The sequence below is a fragment of the Trichechus manatus genome, unplaced genomic scaffold (assembly GCF_000243295.1).
Source record: "Trichechus manatus latirostris isolate Lorelei unplaced genomic scaffold, TriManLat1.0 scaffold00032, whole genome shotgun sequence".
NCBI lineage: Eukaryota > Metazoa > Chordata > Mammalia > Sirenia > Trichechidae > Trichechus > Trichechus manatus.
The window spans coordinates 18,967,640-18,979,621 of record NW_004443968.1 but is presented as its reverse complement, the minus strand read 5'-3'; the positions used below and the strand labels follow the sequence as shown (position 1 = coordinate 18,979,621).

General features: G+C 36.1%; 1 protein-coding gene across 1 annotated transcript in view; it reads left to right on the top strand.

Moving 5' to 3' along the window:
• Positions 1-11,982, top strand: part of SLCO6A1 (solute carrier organic anion transporter family member 6A1) — a 125,749-nt gene that overhangs the window by 24,219 nt on the left and 89,548 nt on the right. Inside the window, exons 5-6 of the mRNA XM_004375070.1 lie at positions 1,886-2,007; positions 2,881-2,974. Coding sequence (XP_004375127.1) covers positions 1,886-2,007; positions 2,881-2,974 — 216 coding nt within the window. The remainder of the gene's footprint in view (positions 1-1,885; positions 2,008-2,880; positions 2,975-11,982) is intronic.

Genomic DNA, 11,982 nt, shown 5'->3' with positions numbered 1-11,982 from the left:
TGGCCGCTCACAGGCTTTTAAGACCCCAGACACTACTCACCAAGGTAGAATGTAGAGCATTGTCTTTATAAGCTGTGTTATGCCAATTGAGCTAGATGTTCTTAGGGGTTATTTTTGCAAAATTACTCTTACATATGAATTTGATAATCTCAAATTCTAATGAAATTAGTTTGATTTGAATTACTTGAATTTATGGATTAAATTGGGGAGAATATCTTTCCATGCAGGAATTTGGTATGTTGCTTTATTTTCTCTGTTCTTTTTTTATGGCCTTCAATAAAGTTTTGTGATTTTCCTTACTAAATATATCGCATTAAGCTTAATCCTAGGCATTTCATACATTTCCTTAGTATTGTGAATGGTCTTTATATTATTATATTTTCCAATCAGTTATTTCTAGGAATGAAATTATTTCTAAGGAGGAAAATCTATTGATTTCTAAATTACTTTTATATGTATAAGTCACTCAATTCTTTGTCTAGACTTGGTAGGTTTTTAGTTGATTCCATTGGAAAAAAAAAAAGGAAGATTTCTGAAGGTTATAATCAAAGTGAAAACATGCAGTCCTAGTAGCAATCTGGAGTTGAAACTCCCTAGTCATCGTGTATTCAGATATATATGCCTACTGGACAATGGAAATCAAGAATGCAACCTTATGACATTGTGAGTAGGTGTTTGTATCCCTGAATAATGCTAGCAATGGATAAGGAGCTGTTGCATCATTGAATAAGACTGGGAACATTTCTGTCATTCTATGAAAGGTGAGGCCTGTAAATGAGCTACCTCTAGGTCCTAGCTGGCAATAGAGTCAACCATGAGAAACCAGCACCTTGAAATTGTGGCTGGTGTGATCGTGGATATTTTCCCACTATGGCTGGTTGAAGAAGGTCTTAAATGTGTATAAAACTGAAGGCAGTGGTGACTGTGTAGTAATCAACTTCCCCAATCTCTTTCTCAAGTGATAACAAAATAACTTCACAACTATGAAAATTCTCCACAAAGCCAAGCCCTCAGCATTACTCCAAGAGAAAGAATGCTGAAACTGCAAAATAACTGTGAGTAAAAAGAGAAAAATCAACAAATATCAGCACAGGATCCCTCAGATTCCTATGCCTTCATGCCCTCTGCAAGACTTTGTGATGAACAAAGACAAACTTAGAGAAACTGCAGAGAAGACAGAAGACTCAAAAAACCAAACACACTGCCATTGAGTCGATTCAGAGTCATAGCGACCCCATAGGGTTTCCAAGGCTGTAAGTCTCTACAGAAGCAGACTGCCATGTCTTTCTCCTGCGAAGCCTCTGGTGGTTTCCAACTGCTGACCTTTCAGTTAGCAGTCGAGCACCTTGACCACTGCACCACCAGGGCTCCCTAGACAGAAGATAGAGGCTAACAAAGGGTACTAATGATGATTAAGACTGATCACCAGAAGGATAAATTAATGCTTTTATCTGAAAGTTCAGAGAAGGGACTGTAGGAAAGGAATTTCAAAGTATATGTGATTTAAAGGGCCAGTTGTGTAATTTAAAGGACCAGGCATGCCATAAAAGGCTAGGTGTATGATTTAAAGAGGCAAGAATGGTTTTAAAGGAGATATGAAATTCAAAGGGATAGTAATCTTCCAAATGTATAGCTTCTGGTAGAGAAAAGGTTCAGGGAGAAAGAAGGAAAAGGGAAAAAGTTAGAATGCTTCAAGATGAAAGAGAATCCCATAATTGGAGGACTCACAGTCACTCCATCTCACAAAACAAATAACTAGCCAAACAACCATAGCAACACATTAACAGGAAAGTGTCCATACTCTTTGTGTGAGTGTGTGTGGGATTATGGCTTTATTTGTAATAAGATACTGAAAGTTGAAATTTTTCATTTTTTTTAATTAAAGAGCTAAACTTAGAGAAGATAGTACACATTGGCTGTGGACTTGGTGGATTGATTTTCTTCTTGCTGGTTTTATTGCATGGACTACATTAATACCATTGTCATGCTTTCCACATAATATGCCAGGTAACTATAAAAATATAATTTCTTAAAAGGCAGTAGTCCCACCACCCTCCCACATTCTCAGAGCACAACTAAACTACGTGTCTTTGTGAATATGCCTCTTCTACCCTTAGTGGTCTGTCAAAGAGATACAGTGTCATGCTCTAGTGTTATTTGAATGAATGAAGTAGTATTATGGCCAAATATTATTTTATTTAAATATCAGACTTTCATTAGTACATATTTTTGCTTCTCATTATTTTCTTCTAAAAAGTAAATGCTTTATATCTAGAGTTCATAAGTTCTCTTAAAATCATGAAGCATATTTAAGTCAATTTACCTAGCATTATTTAATACATGTACTACCACATAAAATTACTGTAAGATAAAATAAGACCTATTAAAATTCTTTTGGAAACACTAAAATTACATTTAAAATTAGAGAAATCTTATAAAATCTCCTAATGATGGTATATTTTTTTGGCAGGAAATATTTTTTTGTAATATTAAAGATTATTCTTTTATGTTCTAGAGCTGTTCTATTGAATACAGTAGCTACCTGCCACATACGGCTATTTAAATTTTAAATTAAATAATATTAAAAATTCATTTGCTTAGTCATAGTAACTACATTTCAGATATTGAATAGGTACATGTAACTAGTGGTTAAAGTATTGGACAATGCAGCTATGAAACATTTTCATTATCACAGAAAGTTCTTTTGGACAGCACTGTTTTAGAGGAATGTCTTTTAATTAATTGGACTGACTTTAGTTTGTTAGAAGAATTACTTTTGTCATTGTAGAACAACCTGGGTTTATTAGGGTGTGTATATATGTTTATATATGTGTGTTAGTTATTTGAATGAGTCATATGTTTTTACTTGTTAACATATAGGTACAGCAAAGTTAAAAGCTGAAAAACGTAATCAGCCTAACTGGCCTGATACTAGACTTGAGCATCTGGAATTTGGAACTAGTATCAAGGATTTGTTTACTTCTGTTTTGGTAAAGTAAAATATTTTCCATTGACAAGCCAATTGTGTTGACTTGTATAATTTTCTGATATTGGATTTAAGAAAATAAACATAAATTGTATGGGACTGTTAAAGTCTTTTAATTAACCTCTTCATTTTACAGATAGGAGCCCTTGTGTTTCAGTGGTTAAGATTCGGCAGTTCAAATCCACCAGCTGCTCCTTGGAATCCCTATGAGGCAGTTCTGCTCTGTCCTATAGGGTCGCTATCAATTGGAATTGACTCGATGGTAATGGGTTTGGTTTGGTTTTGGTTATGGAGCTTAGGTTCTTGTATGGATCTCAGATTAAAAAAAAATTAAAAAAAAACTGTGTAGAGAAAATCTGTATGAAACCTACTGTAGATATGTGGTAAGGAAGGCTTCTCTGAACAAGGAGCATTTAAATAGGAAACCTAAAGCATGAGAAGTAGCTAGCCATGTGAAGAATGGGGATTTAGAAAATTCCAAGTACAAGGGACACATATGGAAAGATCTTGGGGCAGCAAAGATTTTGGTATGTTCAGTTTATAGAAGACCTATGGTGGAGGTCTTGGTAGAGAACATGATAGAATAATAGGTTGGAGATAGTTAGAGAGGCTAGTTCATGCAGGTCCTTGTGGTACATGGTAAGAACTTTCAGTTATATTCTTCATGCGGTAAACCATTTGCTGTCAAATTAACTCTGACTCAAGGTGACTCCACGTGCATCAGAGTAGAACTGTGCACCATAGAGTTTTTAATGACTGATTTTTTGGAAGTAGATCACCTAGCCTTTCTTTTGAGGCTCCTCTGGGTGGACTTGAACATCCAACCTTTCAGTTAGAGGCCAAGAGTGTTAACCATTTGCATCACTCCGAGGCTCCTTTATGCAATAAAAAACCTGTTGCCATCAAGTCAATTCCAACTCATAGCAACCCTATAAGACAGAGTAGACTGCCCCATAAGATTTCCCACGAGTAGCTGGTGGATTTGAACTGCTAACCTTTGGTTAGTGGCCAAACTTTTAACTACTGCATCGCCAGGGCTCTGTGCTTTCTGCAATAGGTAGCGACTAATATATTTTAAGCAAGGGAATAACATTATAGGAACATGATACAAATTTTGAACATAGTAAGAACTTTTAAACATGACTTTGTGTAAAAAATGGATTAAAGTAGGACAAGAATGGAAAAATCAGGTACAGTTTGGATACTGTTTCAGGAAGTCTTCCCTAGGTGCTATATATGTTTGCATTATTATGCAGCTGTACTATGTGAGGCTCCAATTTCAGAAACCAATTAAAGAATCACTTGGTATTTATAAAATTCAGGGCTATTGACAATGGTTTGAGTAAGAAGAAGAAGAGGGAAGAAAAAGCTTCTTGGTATCAGCATGGTCTGAGCTTTTAGAGCCTTAAAAAATGACAGAAAAAATAAAAATCATGTAATATGGGAAGCAACTGTTCTAAAATGTAGACATCTCACAGCCATGTAACATTAAGCTCCAACAGAAAAGTCCACATATTTAGACTCTTGGCTTTAACATTGCATCAGCTGTTTCAGGAAGAAAACTTAGGGATAATGGGCCATACTTCAGGGAGCCTATTAGATTTTTTAAAGTTTCACCGTTTGCCTTGTTTTATGTTTTAGCACCTGCTAAAGCTGAGAGTCACAATTGAGCACATCTGTTAAGCCACGTTGATGAAATTAAAGTAGAGCATGTCTGCTCTATTCTTGATCATAAAAGGGTCATACAGTTTTCCCTGTTTGGTTGGTGTTTACGTTTAAGTAAGTTAGACAATGAGGATTACAAAAGATTCATGAAGGGAAGAGTAGAGTTGGAGCACTGGGTAGTGGGTCTAATCCCTCAGTCAGGTTGCTATGACTTTCTGGGATTGAATAGGAAGTGGGACTAAATGTGAGTTTATGCTTCACTGTGGTAGACCTTTTTCACAGAGCGATTTTCCCTGGTAGGATCTGTTACTTTTACCTAAGCCCAAAAGCCAGGTTGTACACAGAGACTCTAACCACCCAAGAGTAGCATCCTATTCTCCTTTGGTGAGAAGTCTTATAGAAGGCCAGCTGTAGCCTTCTCTTTGTGCTCCGTGGACATATTTATCCAAGGGGTGACAAGGTTAGTGGCACATCAGGTCTCTCCTTATCTTTGGGTTCTAATCTTTTAGTAGGACAAGCTGCTATAGGACTACCCAGCATGCACATTATATAGCATTTACTATTGGTGAGACCTTATGCAAATTTCCGTATTTCATTATGACACAAATTTTTTTCTTCACATTTTAACATCCTTTAAATTGGGTTGTCTTAAATTGATGAGGTCTTGAAATAACTGCAGGCCAGGATGCAACTGTGACATAGTAGACTTGCCTGAGTATGCACATACTTGGTCATAGCTGCTCACATTATCATTGCTTTAATTAAGTTATATTCTTTAGTGGTGATATACATATCGAATGTAACTGCTGTTTAAGTGTTCAAAAGGATTGTGCCATATCTCAACATTGAATTGTAAAGACACTGTATGTAGAAAGACAGAAATTGCAGTAGGGTATAATTTTTATCTTAGTGAATACTTGCTATTGGGGGAATGATCACTATTTCCCATTTTCTTGCAAAGTAACATCCAAGTGATTTGTGGGACTTAAGTAAAAAAAGGATCCCTGCAGTAGAGACAGCTTTATTATGCTTTTTATTGAGATGCCTGTGAAAGGATTGGGCCAAGCAGTGCAACTGAGTCCGAAAAAATTGACATGTCCTTCTTAATATATTTAATATATTTCAAAAACTGATGAGACTGATAGTTGCATACCATATGACTTTTCTCAAGGCATCACATCATAATTTAAGGGACAATGATGTTATTTCTTGGTGTTACATAAAATAATGGTATACCTTACAGTCGATGGCATTTTGGATTAAATGAAATATGGCAGTTTTACCTCTTTGAGTCTCACTTTCCTCAGCTAAGAAATTGGTACAATAATGGTACCTTCCTCATAGCAAGTGAGGTACATAGCTCAGTGCATAGTCTATAGTAAAACTCAATAAATACATAAATAATATGAACACCAACTTGAGATATTTATGACTTTAGCTTAAGCAAGGAAACTGCACAAAAAAATTAAGGGAAAACTTCATAACATGATTTTCCTCTTATCGTGACAAGAGGAGTGGGTAATAACCAGAAAAAAACATTAAAAATACTGGTATGAGAGCAATGTAAGAAACTCGGTTTTGAATAAATAGCTATTGTTTTCTCTGTTAGTCATATAGTTCAATATCTCCTGGCTCATGGAATTTAGTTGGTATCATTTGCTTTCAGTCCAATGGCTGTTTAGAAGCTGCTGACATATGGAGTGATGGAAAATCATTCCAGCAAGCAAATCATTTAAGCAAGTGTATCACCTTTGTTATATGACTTATTGACTAAGAGCTGGTTGAAATACGCACCTTCTGATTTTCTCAGCATACATTTTATTTTAAAAGTCTTAAGTTGTTGTGAATTTTATTAAGGGGAGCCAGAGAAGTGGCTGTTTTAAGAATGGATTCCCTCTACTAGTACCATTTCTCTTGCTGATAATTACATAAAAAAAATTCATCATGGGAGGACAGTAAAGGTAATTTTTAAAGAGTTCGAAAATAGATAAAATAGACACAAGTAAAATAAAGGATAAAAGACTAGAACAGAGATAAATATTTAGCATTTTTATTAAGTTACAATATCCATGAGGTTAAAAGTTATAAATGTAAAAGTATATAGGATTGAGCTTGAAGAATAGAAAGTAGTAGGACAGTGACTAAGAACAAAAGGTTTCTGTGTTATAAAAATAAAATTAATGTAAAACATTTTTGAAGAATCAAAACAAAAAGCTTGGAGGTTAATGAAATAAATCATGAAAAAGAAAAAAGCAAAGAAAATAAAATGTGTTATCTTAAACATTGGCTATTATGGAGGTGAGGAATAAGTTTTCATAGGGGAAAAGCTCCTTTCAAATGTGTGGAGAACAGATGTTTACCCTCTTTTTCTCCATCTCGTGTGTTAAGTTGTATGGGTTAATAGCAGAGATAGACAAAGTAGGACTCTGTCTATAAAACCTGTTGCTGTCGAATCAATTCCGACTCATAGTGACCCTATACGACAGAGTATAACTGCTCCCTAGGGTTTCCAAGGAGCAACTGGTGGATTTGAACTGCTGACCTTTTTGGTTAGCAGCCCAGTGCTTAACCACTGCACCACCAGGGCTCCACAAAGTAGGACTCAAATGATCAAAGAAGTGTCAGTGAAACACTGTAATATGAAAGAACTTTGTTAACTATGAGGGACAAAGTATGCAATAAATAACTATGAGATGTTACTCATTGCTTGGTGTGACTGTTAATAGTTGACAGAATATATCAAAGGAAGCTAGCATCCAAATTATTTTGAGATTTTACTACTGATGGTCAAAATATTGAATTTCTTTTGAAAGCAAATACATTGCGATCATAGAACGTAGAATCAATGTACATTCTGATCTAAATAATATGGTTTTTGGCTGTCTTGTCACCAGTTTTAGGCTAGGTTGTTTTACTAGTTCTAGTCTCTGGGTTATCCACTAAGTATGACTCTAAATAAATTGCCTTTCATAGAAGCAGAGCAGGTGAGATTCCAGTACAGTCAGCTGAACCATTTTTAAACTTGGAATAAACTTGCAGCATTTTCGAGGTCGGGTATGTTACCCTTATTGATGGATTTGATGAAGAAAACCATTACTTATTTTCTATGACTAATTATATTTGTTTAGCAAAAAGAATACCAGAGCAAGTGAGAAGTTAAATTATCGACTGAAACACTTGAGAAATTCTCAGAAGCATATTGGTGTCCTCCTCATCTTATGTTTTTCTCCTATTTGCCTGTGGGTACCAAAGCCTGTTACTGATAATATCTTTGTTTCCCATCATGCAACCGTGATAAGGTCAGCGAGTAATGCTTTTACCACATGAAAGACAAAATTCTAGAATACCCCATATTCAGTGAACCTTGGTTGAGTCATTAGCAACTCTTTCCTCCCTTCAGTATTCCTCTCATCTCCTTTAGATTTCTCAGACCATATTACAGAGGTACTGCATTGAGTTCCTGATTAACATTTGCTTTCCACTGCTACTACAGCCTTACCCTGAACCTCAACCTACTTTTCTGTGGCCTTATACCCTAAACTTTATATTTTGCTGTTCCTTCCCTTATTTCAGACTCATAGTAAGCACATGTAAGAGAATGTAACCTAGTTTAAAACCACACTCACAGGCTAGCCTGAACCTCCTCTGATGTGATAGAGATCCTTGTTGTAGACAAATTCTGTGATGGGCTACGGCTACCTAAGAGCCACAGTACTGCAAGGTATAGCTGTTGTATAAAACTATCTGCTACTGTATACCTTTTTCTATCAATGCCCACCAGAATTAAGCTTGAGTTTATAATATGAACTCTTTGGGTAGTGAGTTGTATATCTGGCCTTCCTCTCTCATATTCATATCTAAGAAGAGAAATGGATTTTATAAATCAGGAACAACCTGGAATTTTATTGGAAGGGAATCTGTGGTACTCTGAGGGTTTGCCATGCTCCTAGTCCCTATTTGAATAAAATGCTCAGAAGTATTTACTTGTGCATTAGTTATCATGCTTTGTATAATGTTGCCCATATGTCCTAGCCAAAACTGATAGGTCCGGGAATTAGCATTTAAACCCAAAAAAGCAATCTATAGATCTTCCAAGAACCTATTAAGTGTCCAATATTGAGAACAATGTCCAATAGAGACACCTTGTTGGAAAGTGACTAACTAATCTAGTTAATTTCCCATTCTTGGAAGAGTGCAAAAAGGAGAAAGAGGAATATTCAAACAATACATCTTTGTTGAATTAAGATACATAGAGAAGATGAATAAGCAGAGGCCAATGAGATAGAAAAGTAAATGGAGAAAGAGTAGTCAGTAGCTAAAACGAAAGTAGATAGACACAATAAACTGACAGGAAGAAGCTGAATATCTGGGGCTTTGAAGCAATGGAATTCCCATTATTAAGAGGACATCAAGTCAAGCTTCCATTTTATCTTGAATGATGTTCCATTTCTCTGATTGCTGAATTGTTTAGCTACTGAGAAATTGTTTCTGGTTTTCTTACTTTCCTGTGTAACATTATGATAAGTTGTATTACCTAAATTAACAAATGAGCTTGTACATTATAGTTCAAAAGAGTCTAACACAAAAATTATCTAGTGTAATGTTTCTCAGTATGGTTCCCAGACCAACATCAGTATCACCCGGGGATTTGTTAGAAATGCATTCTTGAACCCTACTCCAGACCTAATGAATCAGAAAATCTGGGAGGAGGACCTGACGATTTGTGTTTTGACTCCTCCCCTCCCCCCAGATAATTCTAATGAACATTAAAGTTTTCAAACCACAAATTAAGTTTCTAGTGCAACACTCTAATTTTATATATTATGAAAATAATCCATATTCATTTTTGGGAACCTAGTGTGTACAAGGAAACCCTGGTGGCGTAGTGCTTAAGTGCAATGGCTGCTAACAAAAGGTTGCCTGTTCAAATCCACCAGGTGCTCCTTGGAAACCCTATGGAGCAGTTATACCCTGTCCTACAGGGTCACTATGATTTGGAATCGATTTGATGGCAACGGGTCAGGTTTTAGTATGTACAAAGTAGCCCTGGTGGCAAAATGATTAAAGCACTTGGCTGCTAACTGAAAGATCAGTAGTTTGAATCCACCAGCCTTCCATGGGAGAAAGATATGGCAGTCTACTTCTGTGAAGATAAAGCCTTAGAAACCCTATGGGGCAGTTCTACTCTGTCCTATACGGTTGCTATGAGCCAGAATCGAATTGACGGCAATGAGATTAATATGTATCAGACCTTGTATTAAACCATTACATATATTCTCATAACTATCCAGAAATATAGATGTTATTATTTCTGTTTTACAGATGATGAACCAGTAATTTAAAGAGAATGAATAACTTTTCCAAAGACATGTATATATGTTTGATCTATCTATCTGTCTACCGATCTATAGAGCTACTGAGTTATCAATCTGATAAATAAGTAATGCATGTGCACACACACCTATAGGTGACTGACTGAGATTAAGAATATCCAGGTGTATTTGAAATCAAAGTTATTGCTTTTTCCATTATAATATAATACCACTTATAAATGAGATCCAGCACTTGTCTGTCAGTTTGCCGTACTGTGGTGGCTTGCATGTTGCTGTAATGCTGGAAGTTTTCCCACTGGTATTTCAAATACCAGCAGGGTCATCCATGGTATACAGGTTTCAGTGGAGCTTTCAGACTAAGACAGACTAGGAAGAAGGACCTGGAGATATACTTCTAAAAAAATTGGCCGTGAAAACCTTATGAATAGCAGCAGAACATTGTCTGATATAGTGCCAGAAGATGAGCCCGTCAGGTTGGAAGGCACGATTAGAGAAGAGCTTCCTCCTCAAAGTAGAGTTGACCTTAATGACGTGAAGTAAAGCTTTCAAGACCTTCATTTGCTGATGTAGCATGACTCAAAACATCCGTTGGTAATCAGAATATGGAATGTACAAAGTATGAATCTAGGAAAATTGTAGTAATAAAAAATGAAATGGAACGCATAAATATCAATATCCTAGGCATTAGTGAGCTGAAATGGACTGGTATTGACCATTTTAAACTGGATGATCATGGTCTACTAAGCTGGGGATGACAAATTGAAGAGGAATGGCATTGCATTCGTAATCAAAAAGAACATTTCAAGATCTATCCTGAGGTACATGCTGTCAGTGATGGGATAATATCTATATGCTACGAGGAAGACCAGTTAATACGACTATTATTCAAATTTATGAACCAACCACTAATGCCAAAAATGAAGAAATTGAAGATTTTTACCATCTTCTGCAGTCTGAAATTGATCAAACATGCAATCAGGATGCACTGATAATTACTGGTGATTGGAATGCAAAAGTTGGAAACAAAGAAGGATCAGTAGTTGGAAAATATGGCCTTGGTGAAACGATGCCAGAGATCGCATGATATAATTTTTCAAGACCAATAACTTCTTCATTGGAAATATCTTTTTCAATAACATAAACAGTGACCGTACATGTGGACCTCGTTGAATGCAATACACATGAAAGAAATAGACTACACTCATGGAAAGAGACAATGGAGAAGCTCAATACCATTATTCAGAACAAGGCCAGGGTCTGACAGCAGAACAGACCATCAATTGCTCATATGCAAGTTCAAGTTGAAGCTGAAGAAATATAAAACAAGTCCACAAGAGCCAAACTATGTCATTGAGTACAGCCCAACTAAATTTAGAGACCGTCTCAAGAACAGATATGACAAATTGAACACTAATGACCAAAGACCAGATGAGCTGTGGGATGACATCAAGGACATCACACATGAAGAAAGCAAAAAGTCACTAAAAAGACAGGAAAGAAAGAAAAGACCAAAATGGATGTCAGAAGAGACTCTGAAACTTGCTCTTGAATGTAGAGTAGCTAAAGTGAATGCAAGAAATGATGACAATAAAGAGCTGAACAGGAGGTTTCAAAGGGCAGCTCAAGAAGGTAAAATAAAGTATATAATAATATATGCAAAGACCTGGATTTAGAAAACCAAAAGGGAAGAACATGTCTGGAATTTCTCAAGCTGGAAGAACTAAAGAAGAAATTCAAGCCTCCAGCTGCAATATTGAAAGACTCTATAGGCAAGATATTGAATGACAAAGGAAGCATCAAGGGAAGATGGAAAGAATACACAGAGTAACTGTACCAAAAAGAATTGGTTGATATCGAGCCATTTCAGGAGGTAGCATATGATCGAGACCCAATGGAATTGAAGGAAGAAGTCCAGGCTGCACTCAAGGCATTAGCAATAAACAAAACTTCAAGAACTGATAGAATACCAATTGAGATGTTTCAACAAACAGATGCAAT